The sequence below is a fragment of the Megalobrama amblycephala genome, linkage group LG19 (assembly GCF_018812025.1).
Source record: "Megalobrama amblycephala isolate DHTTF-2021 linkage group LG19, ASM1881202v1, whole genome shotgun sequence".
NCBI lineage: Eukaryota > Metazoa > Chordata > Actinopteri > Cypriniformes > Xenocyprididae > Megalobrama > Megalobrama amblycephala.
In genome coordinates, this window is record NC_063062.1 from 32,147,812 (window position 1) to 32,162,059 (window position 14,248).

Genomic DNA, 14,248 nt, shown 5'->3' on the forward strand with positions numbered 1-14,248 from the left:
GAAATGAATAACACAGTGCAATATAGATGATCTGCCAAGTCTCTCAAAGGTGGTCTTTCATGCCAGCATCAAGAGTCACGTGAACGTCTGCTGTGCAAACAGATCTCTAGATCAAACAAAAGCCATAGAAATCATAATAGAACATGTTGCCTCATAGAGCAGCATCCACTGAAAGATGAGTAGTGCCACTCCCTCATGTTTGCAGGCAGTACTTTATGTAAATGAATGACTTTCCCTATAAAACGCTTGACTCCACCTTAGCATGTGGATGCGCCCCCTCAACTCCCTGTCCCCACCCTGGTTTAAACCCATTGTCATCACTTGCCTAAAACCAATCAGCTGTCCAAGGCTCTCCCCTGCTTCTGCGTCAGGCAGTGTTTGAAGAAGAGGTGCAGAGAGAAACGTAGGCAGGGAAGGAGGCAGTACTTGTGTGCATGCCTTAGAGCTGATTTTGCTGCAAGAGACAGAAGCATAAGCAGATCAAGACCTCTCATCTGAAATACACGAAAGATCCGAGAAGAACCGTAACTTGTAACGTTTTACTTGGTGCTACTCTGGTTCCTTGGACAGATTGTTCCTTCTAAGTTACATCCTCACATGTAGAAACACCTCCAGGGCTGGAGAAAAGAGTAGCTAAGGTCAATCATCTCTTCAAGTACTTCAATCTGAGATTCAACATTTTCCAGGTAAGAGGAAAAATCTTGGAGTTTTTGAAATGTTCCTTTGCTTTGTGTGTTACACTTTAAAAACCCTTTTCTGATTAAATGAAAATGTTTAGAGCAGTTGATGTGTGCTTTGTTGATCAAAAAAAAAAAAGGATTAAAACAGGAGCAAATGCCTCTGGCCTTTCCTCCCTTTACTGGCGCACATCAGTGTTCTGGTTCTGTAATACTTCTGGAAATGAACTGAAGCTCAAGGCTTCTACCAAAAGAGTCAACTGTCTGTGTTGCAATTGTGGTGAAGGATGCCACAAGGCATTTTTCATCTCCTGCGCAACATGTGAGTTTTATTACATAAAGTCAAATCCCAACCATTAACCCTTTTTGCCAAGGCAGCTCTGCTAAAGTTGAACTTTTAATCCGATATACAGAAACTAGTTTCTTTTCAGTTGTTAACAGGCTCTAAGGTTGGCACAACTTGACGTGAGAAGCATACTTCTCTGGAATACATTTACTTCAACTCCATTTTGATTCAGAATAAGTCCACTGGATAAGCATGAAGCATTAAGTAGGGAGTGTTTCGAATCTACTGCGTGCCAAATACCCATTATGGGAATTAATGCAAAATCCTGTCAGGATTCAACAAGAAACATTGAATATGCTTGTGTCTGACGCATCACTGGTGTATTCAGCCCTTTACGCACTGTAATCCTTCACACATTTAACTTTCCACTGTGAGCCGCAGCTGGAAAACATGGCTCACTTTTTTCAATATACGGAAATAAGTTATGAATGTGTGTTTGTGGACTCAGAGTTTGGGTGGGTGTGTGTAAGTGTTTCCAAAATGAGCACCAACTTTTTCCAGGGACATGCATGGACAATGCACTTTACTTTCCCTCTGGGCTGAAAACGTCTCTTAAGATTCTTTATTTGAAGATAAATGGAAATGTTAGGAATTTTAATGGGAGCAAGGCCTTCTATAGAAATTATTCAAATTAAATATATAGTTAGAAAAACTACAGTATAATTTGTATACAATGTTGTTCTAATGTTTTATTTCCTTTTCAACTTTCTGTTTTCATGTTTTCTTTTTTTCAGGCAAAAAAAGTCATTTACTAAAACAGAAGAAATCCGGGGGGGTCAAAAGTTATATAACATTGTATACTATAGTTTGCTTTATAACTCCAGCAAACCACTGTAAACCTTCAAGGCAGAACATTTGGGTGCATTACATTAATACTGTAAGCAAGAGAAGAGTCTTTACAGTCATCCCAGAGGACACGTAAACAGTGCAAAACACAGCCATAAATTAACTGCAAAGGAAACTCTAAATACTCTCACAAGTTGCACGATGTCACGCTGGGGACGCAAGAATGTCAAAAAGGCCCCGGAGGTGATTAGGACAGTGACCGAGGGCCTTAAGTCACTCTATCGAAAGAAACTCCTGCCTCTGGAGCAGTACTACTGCTTCCATGACTTCCACTCACCGAGTCTGGAGGACGCTGACTTTGACAACAAACCTATGGTGCTAGTGGTTGGACAGTACTCCACAGGAAAGACCACCTTCATCAAGTAAGTCAGTTCACTAAGGCTTTTTTTATGGGGTTTAAAGTAACATTCAACAGGAGTTAAAACATGTCTATGGCAGTTAAGGCCTTGAATTGTGGAATTAGTCCACTCATGGTTTAGGATCTTGGGAGCTATACACTTTACTACATTACATTCCCTTGAACTCTGTATTAAATCTAACTGTTATTCAAATTCAAATGAGATAATTTAGTGAATGCAAATACATTTATCTAAATTTAAACAGCAGTTCCACGGTGTTTCGTTTGTTCTATAGAAGAAAAACCACAAGGTTATTAAAGATTATCATTTCAACACGGTAACCATGGCTTTGTTCTGTCAACACAGGTATCTGCTGGAACAGGACGTCCCAGGGAGTCGTATAGGGCCGGAGCCCACCACTGACTGCTTCACCGCTATCATGCATGGAGACGTGGAGGGGCTCATTCCTGGAAACGCCCTCATAGTGGATCCCAACAAACCCTTCCGCAAGCTCAACCCCTTTGGAAACACCTTCCTCAACAGGTGAATAGATTCATACAGGCAGATGTTACACTGAGCTGCTATGTACGACATGACATGAGAGATGAGAGTGAGTTGTGTGAAAGAATGCGTCGACTGATCCATCTGCTTACACTGGGCATGCAGGGAAGATAACAGAGAAACAGTGTGTTAGTTTTCGCTCTACGGAATTTCAAGTGTCCGTGCCAAATTTCTAAGGGAGGAGGGACTTTCCTTATTTGTGGAAAACTTGTGGAAGGGAGAGATATCACAAGAGAGGGCAATGAGCGCTAATGTGCCAAAAGCAGAGCTGTAATGTTTGATGACTTCAGAATCCACCAAAGGTTAAAGAGAAGACTTCATTTCAAAGCTTGTCTTTCCAAAAGAAAATATTTGGGAGTTTTTAATTTTCTGAAGAAAATGGATAGTGCACAGTGCTAGACTGTTATGGGAGGTTGCCAGGACATTGCGACGAGGTTGCTAAGGTGATGTTGAGTTTTAGCTTGTTGCTATATGGTTGTAAGGGTGTGATTGCTTAAGGCTGAGTCGAAACTACGCCGTAGCTACGTTGTAGGCTGTGTGTAGCACGCGTAGCCTATGGCGTAGCCTGACGTGCCAAAAATGTAACGACACATCAATTCTATGCGGACTGCAAGCGCTGTGATTGGTCTGCTAGAGCCCCTCCCTCAGGTCAAAAAAAAAAAAAAACGATAACATCGCATTTCCTCATACGTCTGTGGACACTGCCTACTAGTGGTCTGCATGTGTAATTGCATGTCGACGCGGACAATGAAGCACAAGTATAAATGAAAACCGATGAGTAGCCTACGGCGTCGGTCCAACACAGAAGTATAAATCAGCCTTTAGTAACCTGGTTACATAGAAAAGGAACAGGATGATTAAGCTATCATTCATGTAGCACAAATGATATGGGATGCGCCCAAGTTTATCTGTTTCTTTTATATGTTTTTAAAAATGTCATGTGGTATAAAAGTAAACTAGAAAGTAATAACATATTTTAGTTACACCTTGAACACGTTTTAGTGTAAATTTTACTGTAAAGTTTTACAATTTCAAGGTAAACATCTTTTAGGAATATCATGAATTATTAATTCATAAATATCATGACATTTTACCATCTTAACTAATCTTGCATTGCCTTTAAAAAATTTAATTATCTGATATTTTAAGAAACTTGACAAAAAGTTTTTCAAATATTAAAAAAGCGGTGAAGCATAAATAATATAGAAATAATGATATATTATGCCAAACTAATTAAAAGGATCAATTAATTATGATATCGCCCTGATATTTTTTCCTTCATGCCACTCCAAAATATTAAGAAATTATCATCATAGAAGAGGTGTATTAAAGTCATTGCATGTACGAACTGCATTTTTATTTTTATATTTTGAATAACTTAATAGATCTGGACAAAAAAAAAAGAGCACTGATCCTAATATTCAGTACAAATCTCCAACCCTCTGTATGAACAATGGCAGTGAAGCTTGCTTTAGCAAACTCCACTTATTTGGTGAATTAAGACAGAGCAACGTCTGGTATTGAAATACCAGGCAGTAGCCAAACAGTGTGAGGAAACTAAGCTGAAGTTCAAGTTCAGGTCATCTGAATACCTCAGTCCTCTCATTAAACTTGCCAAGAGAGTTTCAACATAATTAGCTTGTAGTTGTCTGTCAACACCAGAGAGGGCACTGTTTTGAGCGCCAGAGAGTCTTTATCAGATCCAGTTTTTCCCTGGTCTCTTTGGGTGTATTTTTTGCAAACATGTTTTGAGAACTTCTTTTCTCCTACTTCCTGCCCAGGGAAACAGTCCACTCATTAAACTCTTTTAAAGCAGGAAGAGACCATGTTTTTTTATGCTGCAGATCATTAGTGGCAAGTATTGTTTGATTTTGGCAGCGCTGGTCATTTTCCCTCAGGAAGCCCTGTGTGTTTCAAGCACCACTTCCACACAATGGACCAGCCTGGGAGGAGTGACGCTAGAAGTCTGCTTCTTAGATCACACACAACAGCTGTGATAGGATTAATGGATTTTTTTTTTTTTTTTTTTTTTTTCAGCTTTTCTCAGGGGGAAAGTGATTTTAACTAAAGAGCTCCTGAATGTTTGATAATTGTGCCATGTCCTTTTAAGGAATCTTACACCAACTGTTTTGTGCATAAGATGTAGATGAGACGTACAGTGGCTCTGAAGAATATTTGGGCAGTTTTGGACATGTACGCATGTTTTAAAATAGTTGTATTAGTTAATAATTTTAGTGGATGTGTGAAGTTCCCCTCAAGTTCACATGATTGTGCTGTCTTTCTTTAAAATAAATGCCACTCAGTTTGATATTTTGTGTAATTTTATAAGACATTTGTGCATTTTTAAGTGTGAATATTTTGGGGCAACTGTGGCTTAAAACAGCTGGCAAAAAAAGACGAAACATGCAATGCTGTATTTAAAATATATCCGCTTAGCATCTGTACTTGACTTACCCATTCACCATTCACTGAATGCAAAAACATTTTTTTAAACATTGTCCCTTTCTCTGACAGATTCCAGTGTGCTCAGCTGCCCAACCAGGTCCTGGAGAGCATCAGCATCATTGACACCCCAGGCATCCTGTCCGGGGCCAAACAGAGAGTGAGTCGAGGTAAGGTTGACTGAAAAAGGTAGGGAGAGGGGTTTGGGAGTATTTTCAGCCAAATTTTAAATCAATTTCCCACTTAAAATTCAACTTAAACTGGTCTATGTCTCTTTAATTTAGTGTTTATTCGATGAGAATATATATTAGTAGTCCTTTTCTAGTCCCCTGTGAAAATTACAAACTCACAATATGTCTTTCAAACTATTTTACCACAAAATTTTTGAAAGAACATTCTGTTAAAACAGCAAAAACTGAATTAACCCAATAAAGACCCCAGAGAAACTGTATATGTTGGGTACTAATTGGTGACATCATAAATAAAAAGGATAATACTGATTTGAGACCTTTTTCAAAGTAAATAACAGATGATACATTTTCTAGGCTCTCCCACAGAGAACATCTTTGGGTAATCTTAGCTTATCAGTGTTGCACCACACTAGTCAATGTCTGCTTTTTCTCACATATTTTCCTGCCTTACAGCATTTGCAGTGACGCAAAGAATGGGAAAGTGAGCCATAAAGGTGTGACAGGGAGAGGAAAGGGAAAGAATGTAAAGGAATGTTAGGGGGATGTATGAGGCGCTTGAGTATTCAAATGTTGTCAAAACAATTGTAGCATAAACTGTTGACAACATTCACACAAAATCACCTAGAAGACTGTTAAAGAGCTAATAAGGTCTCAAAATTTGAAAATAGTCTCAATAGAGCACAACAGCTGGGTTCAAGATTTACAATCCACAGAACAGAGGTAGCCAACTCTGCTTCTGGAGAACTTCCTTCCTGCAAGTGTTTAGCTCCAAACCTAATCAAAAATGCCTGAACCAGTTAATTTAGGTGTTCAAGATTGCTTGAAAATTACAGGCAGGTGTGTTAAAGCAAGGTTGGAACTGATGTTAGCACGAAGGTAGCCCTTCAGGAGCAGGGTTGGCTACTCCTGCCGTAGAGAAACAGCAATAACATCCCAATCTAGGGGTAGCTAACCCTACTCCTGGAGGGCTACCTTCCTGCAGAGTTTAGCTCCAATATAATCAAACAAACAAACCATAACCAGTTAATCAACAGGTAGGTGTGTGGGATAGGTATGGAAGAGAAGTGTACAAGAAGGTAAGGTTGGCTTCCCATGGTGCAAAGCTTTCAAGACAGACCTGCCATGAGCTCTAAGGTTAAGGAATAGTGTATCTTCTCTAGAACTCATAATGCAGTCTCAGTTTACCTGAAAAGAGAATTTGATGTTAGCATGGAAACAAGGCTTTGATTTGTTCATATCATTTGTAATACTTCATGGGATTAGTTCATTCCCTTTTAAAGAATTTAAGTACATTGTCTTTTACCTTTTTTCAGATTTACAAATACTCTCTTGCTTTGAATCAAATCAGAGCTGGTGTGTCTGATCAGAGTTTTTTGAGATTCCTATGGAGAAAATGAATGAGAAAAATACTTTTGAAACCAAGCCTGAAAACATGGATGGTCACTGTTGCACACTACTGTTGTTAATCTTCTCTTTTATTCAATTAGTTGATTTTCTTCTACCTCATTTTTCTTTTTGTAGGATATGACTTCCCAGCAGTTCTCCGCTGGTTTGCTGAGCGTGTGGACCGGATCATTCTTCTCTTTGATGCCCACAAGTTGGAGATCTCGGATGAATTCTCAGAGGCAATCGGGGCCCTCAAGGGCAATGAAGACAAACTCCGTGTTGTGCTGAACAAGGCTGATATGATTGATACCCAGCAGCTCATGCGAGTGTATGGAGCTTTAATGTGGTCTCTGGGGAAAGTGTTTGGTACTCCTGAAGTTCTGAGAGTCTACATCGGGTCCTTCTGGTCTGAACCTCTTATGGTGACCGACAATCGCAAGCTGTTTGAGTTGGAGGAGGAAGATCTGTTTGCTGATATCCAGAATCTGCCACGCAACGCAGCCCTACGCAAACTTAATGACTTGGTCAAGAGGGCTCGTCTTGTGAGGGTATGTTAATATATCATTTAATATTAACTTTTTGTTGGAACTTTCATATCAGAAGGTAAAAATTATTTAATGTAAAAACTTTGTTCCAAATCTGTATGACTTTTTTTCTTCTGTGTAAGATTTTCTGAATAATATGTCAATTTTGTGTTCACTTGGGTGCTTTTCTCATAGGTACATGCCCATATCATGAGTTACTTGAAGCAAGAGATGCCATCTGTCTTCAGGAAGGACAATAAAAAGAAGAACCTGATCTACCAGCTCCCGGTCATCTTCTCCAAGATTCAGCTACAGCATCATATCTCTCCAGGAGACTTCCCTGATTGTTCCAAGATGCAGGTTAGTGCAACCAGCTAGTCCTTGTATTGAGTTTAAATCACTACTTTTCTTGCTTGACAAAGCTTTGCTTGACCTTCCTTTCTGCATTTATTGTGTAGGAGCAACTAATGGCACATGACTTCTCCAAGTTTAAAGCCCTGAAGCCCAACCTGATGGCTATGCTGGATGAGCTGCTGTCTAACGACATTGCCAAACTGATGCCCCTTCTTAGGCAAGAAGAAATAGAGGCTGGGGTCCAGCTTGGGGTCCAAGGTGGGGCCTTCTTGGGAACACGTGCTGGACCCTTTATGGAAGGGGACCCCTTTGGCGAGAACGCGGATCAAAATGGTGAGGTGGGTGAGGAAGATGAGGAATGGGTGGTGACAAAGGACAAGCCCAAGTATGACGAGATCTTCTACAACCTAGCACCAAACGAAGGCAAACTAAGTGGCACCAAAGCCAAAGATTGGATGGTGAGCACACGGCTGCCCAACTCCGTGCTGGGCCGCATCTGGAAGCTCTCGGATGTGGATCGTGACGGCATGCTGGATGACGAAGAGTTTGCCCTGGCCAGCCACCTGATTGAGGTGAAACTGGATGGCCATGGGCTGCCCCCTGAGTTGCCTGCCCGTCTCGTGCCACCATCCAAGCGCCGACAAAAAGGCTCTGATGCTTAGACAATGCAGCAATGCACCCACGATCAACTGATCCTTTTCCGCACTTCCAGCATGTTGTCCAGCTCCACAGCTGCTGCAATGCATCTCCGTTCACTGTATTTTGGTGCCTTTTTGTACTTTGGTAATTTTGTAACATGCAATTAATGTCTTGCTATGTATTCTTGGTTCAAATGCAATAATGCAAAGATTCCCAGCTGGAAGCCAAAGAGAATTGTGATAAACCAAAGACTGGTCTCAGTAATTTGGAAGGAATGTCGCATCTGTTGCCATTTTTTTCCTGACGGTAAAATCATATGATATCACATCCAGAAATGCTTTACACATGACTCAGTTCATAGAACTTACAATGGCTCCTGTACTAAGGGATAGCAAATAAACTCTTGCAGATAACAGACATTCATTTTTATCATTTAGCGTAGAAATCTATAGACTTGGCTTTACACGCTTTCCGTTTGGCTTTTAATGTTTTTAACAAAATGAGAATGTGAAGTCAAGGCAAACACTCAAAACTCTGAAACTGCTTTGAAAGAAGACATGAGGAGGCAAGTTAAAAGTTTGTTTTTAGAATCAGTTTACTAGAATGTTGCTGTCTTTGCCTTTAAATTTGAAAAAGAAATATGCTTTATATGTGATCAGTTTTATTGTTTTCCTTTTTTTGTATTGACTGAGCTCTATGCATACTATGAAAGACTGTCACAAGATATATATATATAAAATCAATGTCATACATGTTAAAGCAAAATGTGGAGATTTCTTACTGACTACTGTAAACAGTTCCACTGAATGCTTCAGTTAACCAATGTTTTCACAGTAAATATATTGAGCTGAATAAAGACCCTTTGACTTGTACCTGTTTTGTTTTAAAAAGATCTTTTTACAACTGCACTGAAAAAGCATAACATTGATATGTAAAACTTTGAAGAACAAGAACAAACAAATTGTCCCAAGTAACAGGGCAGAGAAAATGCAAAGCTAAAAATAAAATGAACAGAAAATAAAATAAAATAAAAAAGTATTTAATTTGACCTCCTTAGGATCACATTCAACATTTTCTCCTTTCACTGAAACTTTGCTGAAAAAAAAACAACAGACTGTTAAACATTTCAAAGCCTATCTGGTATGGGTTCTGTGGAAAGAGCCTTACACGAATCTTGAATTTTTGGGAAAGGAGGCATACTAGCAGACAGAAAGGCTGCAGTCTTGCACACACATATGCTGTACAGTTGCTCGGTGACAGGCCAGATAAACAGTGAGTCACAGAACTCCCTGCCAAAACCCCATACCACCATTTTCCATCTTCCAGTACAACCACCCGTTCCTCTCTCCGCTTATACTTTCCAGCTCTGCATCATTCCAGAGACTCCGTTATAATCTTGCTCAATGCCTATGCCTGTTTTTCCTCTTCCCTCATACAATCCCACAACCTGTGAGAGCATTGTGTGTGTGTGTGTGTAACCCTTCAGGTTTATAAAGAAAGAGAGGAAGGGTATCTCCCCGTTTCCTCAATTTCACCATGGAAAGAAACACAAATGAGAAACGGGGCAATCCGCCCATCGCTCCATTGCTAGCTGGTTTACATTGTGACTCAGTGGGGAAGAATGTGGTGGGATGGGCTTGAAGGAGTTATTAATACCTCTTTTCCTCGGGTCCGTTAAGTTTTCTAAAGTGCAAGTTCAGGCCTTCGACGTGGTCTCTTTATGGAAGACGATAACATCCCCCTATTTGGACTTTTCTTCAGGGCTGGTTTCAGTCCTGAACTCTGCAAGTTTCCCAGTGTGTGTGGTGACAGAGTAACAGAGGCTGTGTGAACATGCAGGCATTTGAGATCCACCTCATAAAAATTGAGCAAGTTAACACAAATCATTATAATCATCTGCAGCTTATGCTGAAGCTCCTAACAAATTCCTTAAACAAAACCAGGTGGTTAAAGTATTTGAGGGTAAAAGAAAATGCAAATATATCGTCCATTAAACAGAGAAAGTACGTATTTTAGTCAATGTCAGTATAACAATATTCCCTTGGGACACAATGGCATGTAATTTTCCATAAGCCTCTTACCAAGCGTCTGAATGTGTTCACATACTCTCTCTCTATGTGAACTATAACATATTTATGAGGGAAAAAGGGAGTTACGTAAAGTCACCAAACACGTGGCAGTCTCTTGACTACATAGCAACCACAGAGACGAGAAAACATGCACAATATTTTTACATGTCGTGGACACCGCCTCCACGCCGGGATTCCCTCACAGACCAGCACACTGGGGTCTGTTTGTACGTCACCATGCCTACATGGGGAATTCCTCACAAAGATGCCCCACAAACAGCATGCTAGCAGGGCTAGTTATTTCACATTTTCAGAGTGCGTCCTCTGGTGGACATTTACAGAGACCGCACTGTAATCAGAAGTAGGACATTATCATTTGTTTATCATTTTAACCCATTGTAGTGGTTAGTTTATGAGAATATTTGACAGTAAGTGTCAAAGAGTGCAGACTCTTCCACACTAAAACACACATCTCACTTTCAAAAGTTTAAAACCCTATAAAGCCTACTGTCTGTACCATATTTTGATCGACATGATTTTTAATTGCAAACAATTAATAGATGACATTAATGAAACAGAATGTATCACAGAATGTATCAACAATTCTTCCAAAGTCAAACAATACTTCCAATGACCGTTAAAAGAGAACGATACATTTAAATAGCTTTTTTAAGAACAAAGAAAAGATGATTAAAAACACACACACACACACACACACACACACACACACACACACACCCAAACAAGTATTAATCACGGAACATGAAAAATCTCATCATATCTCTTCAAAAAAGAAATACATTTTTTGTTATTAATTATTCTTAATGATTTGATTAAATGTTCTACTTTACATAAGAAATCTATAAAAGTAGGTATTTTCTTAAAGGGATAGTTCACCCAAAAATGAAAATTTTATGTTTATCTGCTTACCCCCAGGGCATCCAAGATGCAGGTGACTTTGTTTCTTCAGTAGAACAGAAATTATGATTTTTAACTCCAACCGTTGATGTCTGTCAGTCTTATAATGCGAGTGAATGGTCACACAGTTTATAAGAGTCAATAAACATGCACAGACGAATCCAAATTAAACCCTGCGGCTCGTGACGGCACATTGATGTCCTAAGACACGAAACGATCGGTTTGATGTCTGATCGCGCTCTGACAACGGCAGTGATGTCTCGCGCATATACTTCAATGAGTGCCCGACATCACTTCCGTTGTCAGAGCGCGATCAGACATCACCAAGCGAATGCTGAACGCAGTTGGACATAGTGGTGTATTAGAGGTAAAAAATGATATAAATACTGTTCGGTTTCTCGCACAAACCGATCGTTTCGTGTCTTAGGACATCAATGTGCCGTCACGAGCCGCAGGGTTTAATTTGGATTCATCTGTGCATGTTTATTGACTCTTATAGATTGTGTGACCATTCACTCTTATTATTTGACTGACAGACGGCAGCGGTTGGAGTTAAAAATCATAATTTGTGTTCTACTGAAGAAACAAAGTCACCTACATCTTGGATGCCCTGGGGGTAAGCAGAAAAATATCAAATTTTCATTTTTGGGTGAACTATCCCTTTAAGAAACCTTTGTTTGTGAAAATAGAATTTTGCCACAAGGATAAGAAAGTTAACACTAGATTCTAAAGATTTGTTTTGGTTTTCAAAAAAGCAAACAACATCCTTAATGTGTAAATTACAGTTCATATTAACTTTAGAAAACAATAGGAACTCAAATCTTTCCAGAAAAGTGATGAAACATTACATGAGAAAAATAAATGACAAATATCTTCACTTTCTTTTTTACAGAAGGTGCATGTATCAGCTACATCACAAAATTTTGACACAAGAGCATTACAAGGGTATATATTATGCAAAATTTTAAAATGCACTTCTTTCACTTTATTGGGATTACAGTATTTATATGGTAATAACCATGTTTTCGTCCACTGAATGTTATCTGTTTTAGAACCCCCCAAAAATTTCCCTTTTGGAGAAATTGAGTTTCGAGATTGAGAAAGTTGACGAATAAATTTATTATTACATTCTTTACTTAAAAGCGAAACACCTCCCAAACATAACTGTGAAAGTTGTTTTGAGCATGACTCATGGGAAAAGGAAGCTTTCATCAGACATATTAATCCATCAGGAATCACCTTTATAAAAGTAGATTCTTTAAATGGAAGAGGACATTGATGGATATTCATAAAACATTCATAAGATAACAAATCACCATTAGAGTTGAATGGAAAAAAAAAAATGTTTTTATTAAACCATTTATCAAAGAAGACTAATCTATTTCTAATTTTAATATCCAAATTATTCCATAAGATGGTTTTGCAGGGAAAAGTTGTAAGTTGTAAACCAGTTTCCAGGCTAACAAAGCTTGTTGATGAAATCTGGCCAGTTTAACAGGTCATTTTGATTGACATGATGAGAAAACTGTTGTAAACAATCGTCTACATTCTGCTCTCTGATTGGTAGTTCATACCTTTTCAAGTAAAAGTTTTTTGTTGTTGTTGTTTTTAGAAAACCATGCTAAAAAAATATTTGTGCTCATTTTGGGCCTTTGAATAAAATTGTTGTGATAAATAAAACATATATGCAAACTTTTAATATATATATATATATATATATATATATATATATATATATATATATATATATATATAACAGTGGCGAGCAGTGACTTTTTTTAACCAGGTATGCTGGGTTGTGCATCATGTAAAAAAATGTGGCCGATGCAGTTATGTTGAATGGGTTTATAACTAATATGCGAGACGTAGAGCCACAAATCTAGGGCCTAGCCTGGCCCGTGTCCGACAGCTTGTCAGAATTTTCGGCCCGAGTCTGATTGGAGTCCGTTTTTTTCATACCTTTTCAAGTAAAAGTTTTTGTTGTTGTTGTTGTTGTTGGTTTTTTTTTTAGAAAATCATGCTAAAAAATGTGTGTGCTCATTTTGGGCCTTTGAATAAAATTGATGTGATAAATAAAAATGTGCAGACTGTGCAGATCCAGACGTTAATACTGGCTTGTCTAATGCCTTGAACATGGGCTGGCATATGCAAATATTGGGGTCATACATATTAATGATCCCGACTGTTACGTAACAGTCGGTGTTATGTTGAGATTCGCCTGTTCTTCGGAGGTCTTTTGCACAAATCAAATTTACATAAGAAGGAGGAAACAATGGAGTTTGAGACTCACTGTATGTCATTTCCATGTACAGAACTTGAATTATTTAACTATACCGAGGTAAATTCAATTTTCAATTCCAGGGCACCTTTAAGGTTTCAAATAAGTTTTGGGAGAATACAGTGTCAAAATGTGGGTGAAATAATGTTCCATTGTCACTCCACTTATATTTATGTAAAAATTGAAACAAAAAATTATTCTGACCTGTGCTTATTAAAATATATAAAAGAATAAGTGAGCATATAAATTTTATTGCATTTTAAATTAGTAAAAAAATCTTGCTGATAGTGGCAAATTTTAAAAATGTAAAATTACAAGTAATTAGCATTTGGGGTAAAAGTAATTAGTCTTTAATATGGCATAAATACATTTTTTTTGTTGTAAATATCCCTGACAATATTGTTACACTCAATGACATTTTGGTGGGTGTCTTCTGTAAATCATGGTAAAAATGTATGATATTTAATTTTTGCTCAGAAAAAACAAAAAACAAACAAACAAATTAAACAGGACCCATTCTGATGTATTGAAAAACAACAACAATAATTCAAAGCTGTATTACACTTATTGTTTTGATGCTTGAAACCCCTTTTTCGTCTTTGACCCATATTTATTATTTAAAAAAGATTGTTGTTTAAAACATATATATTGTTTAAAAAAGATTTTTCTGACTATTATT

The 14,248-nt window shown here is 38.2% G+C and overlaps 1 protein-coding gene across 1 annotated transcript; it reads left to right on the forward strand.

Annotated features, from left to right (window-relative positions):
• Positions 1-275: 275 nt before the first annotated feature.
• Positions 276-9,176, forward strand: ehd2b (EH-domain containing 2b). Its single transcript, XM_048169683.1, has 7 exons — positions 276-686; positions 1,758-2,231; positions 2,574-2,750; positions 5,283-5,380; positions 6,923-7,335; positions 7,507-7,671; positions 7,770-9,176. Exons 2-7 carry the CDS (start codon positions 2,011-2,013, stop codon positions 8,325-8,327), a joined length of 1,632 nt encoding a protein of 543 aa, XP_048025640.1. The 5' UTR covers positions 276-686; positions 1,758-2,010; the 3' UTR covers positions 8,328-9,176.
• The last annotated feature ends 5,072 nt before the right edge of the window (positions 9,177-14,248 follow it).

What these genes read in the sequence shown, in the direction of transcription:
- ehd2b (XM_048169683.1), top strand. Translation starts at nt 2,011, where the DNA reads ATGTCACGCTGGGGACGCAAGAATGTCAAAAAGGCCCCGGAGGTGATT. An exon ending in GGAAAGACCACCTTCATCAA is followed by an intron (nt 2,232 to 2,573) that starts GTAAGTCAGTTC and finishes CTGTCAACACAG; the next exon opens with GTATCTGCTGGAACAGGACG. An exon ending in CAAACAGAGAGTGAGTCGAG is followed by an intron (nt 5,381 to 6,922) that starts GTAAGGTTGACT and finishes TTCTTTTTGTAG; the next exon opens with GATATGACTTCCCAGCAGTT.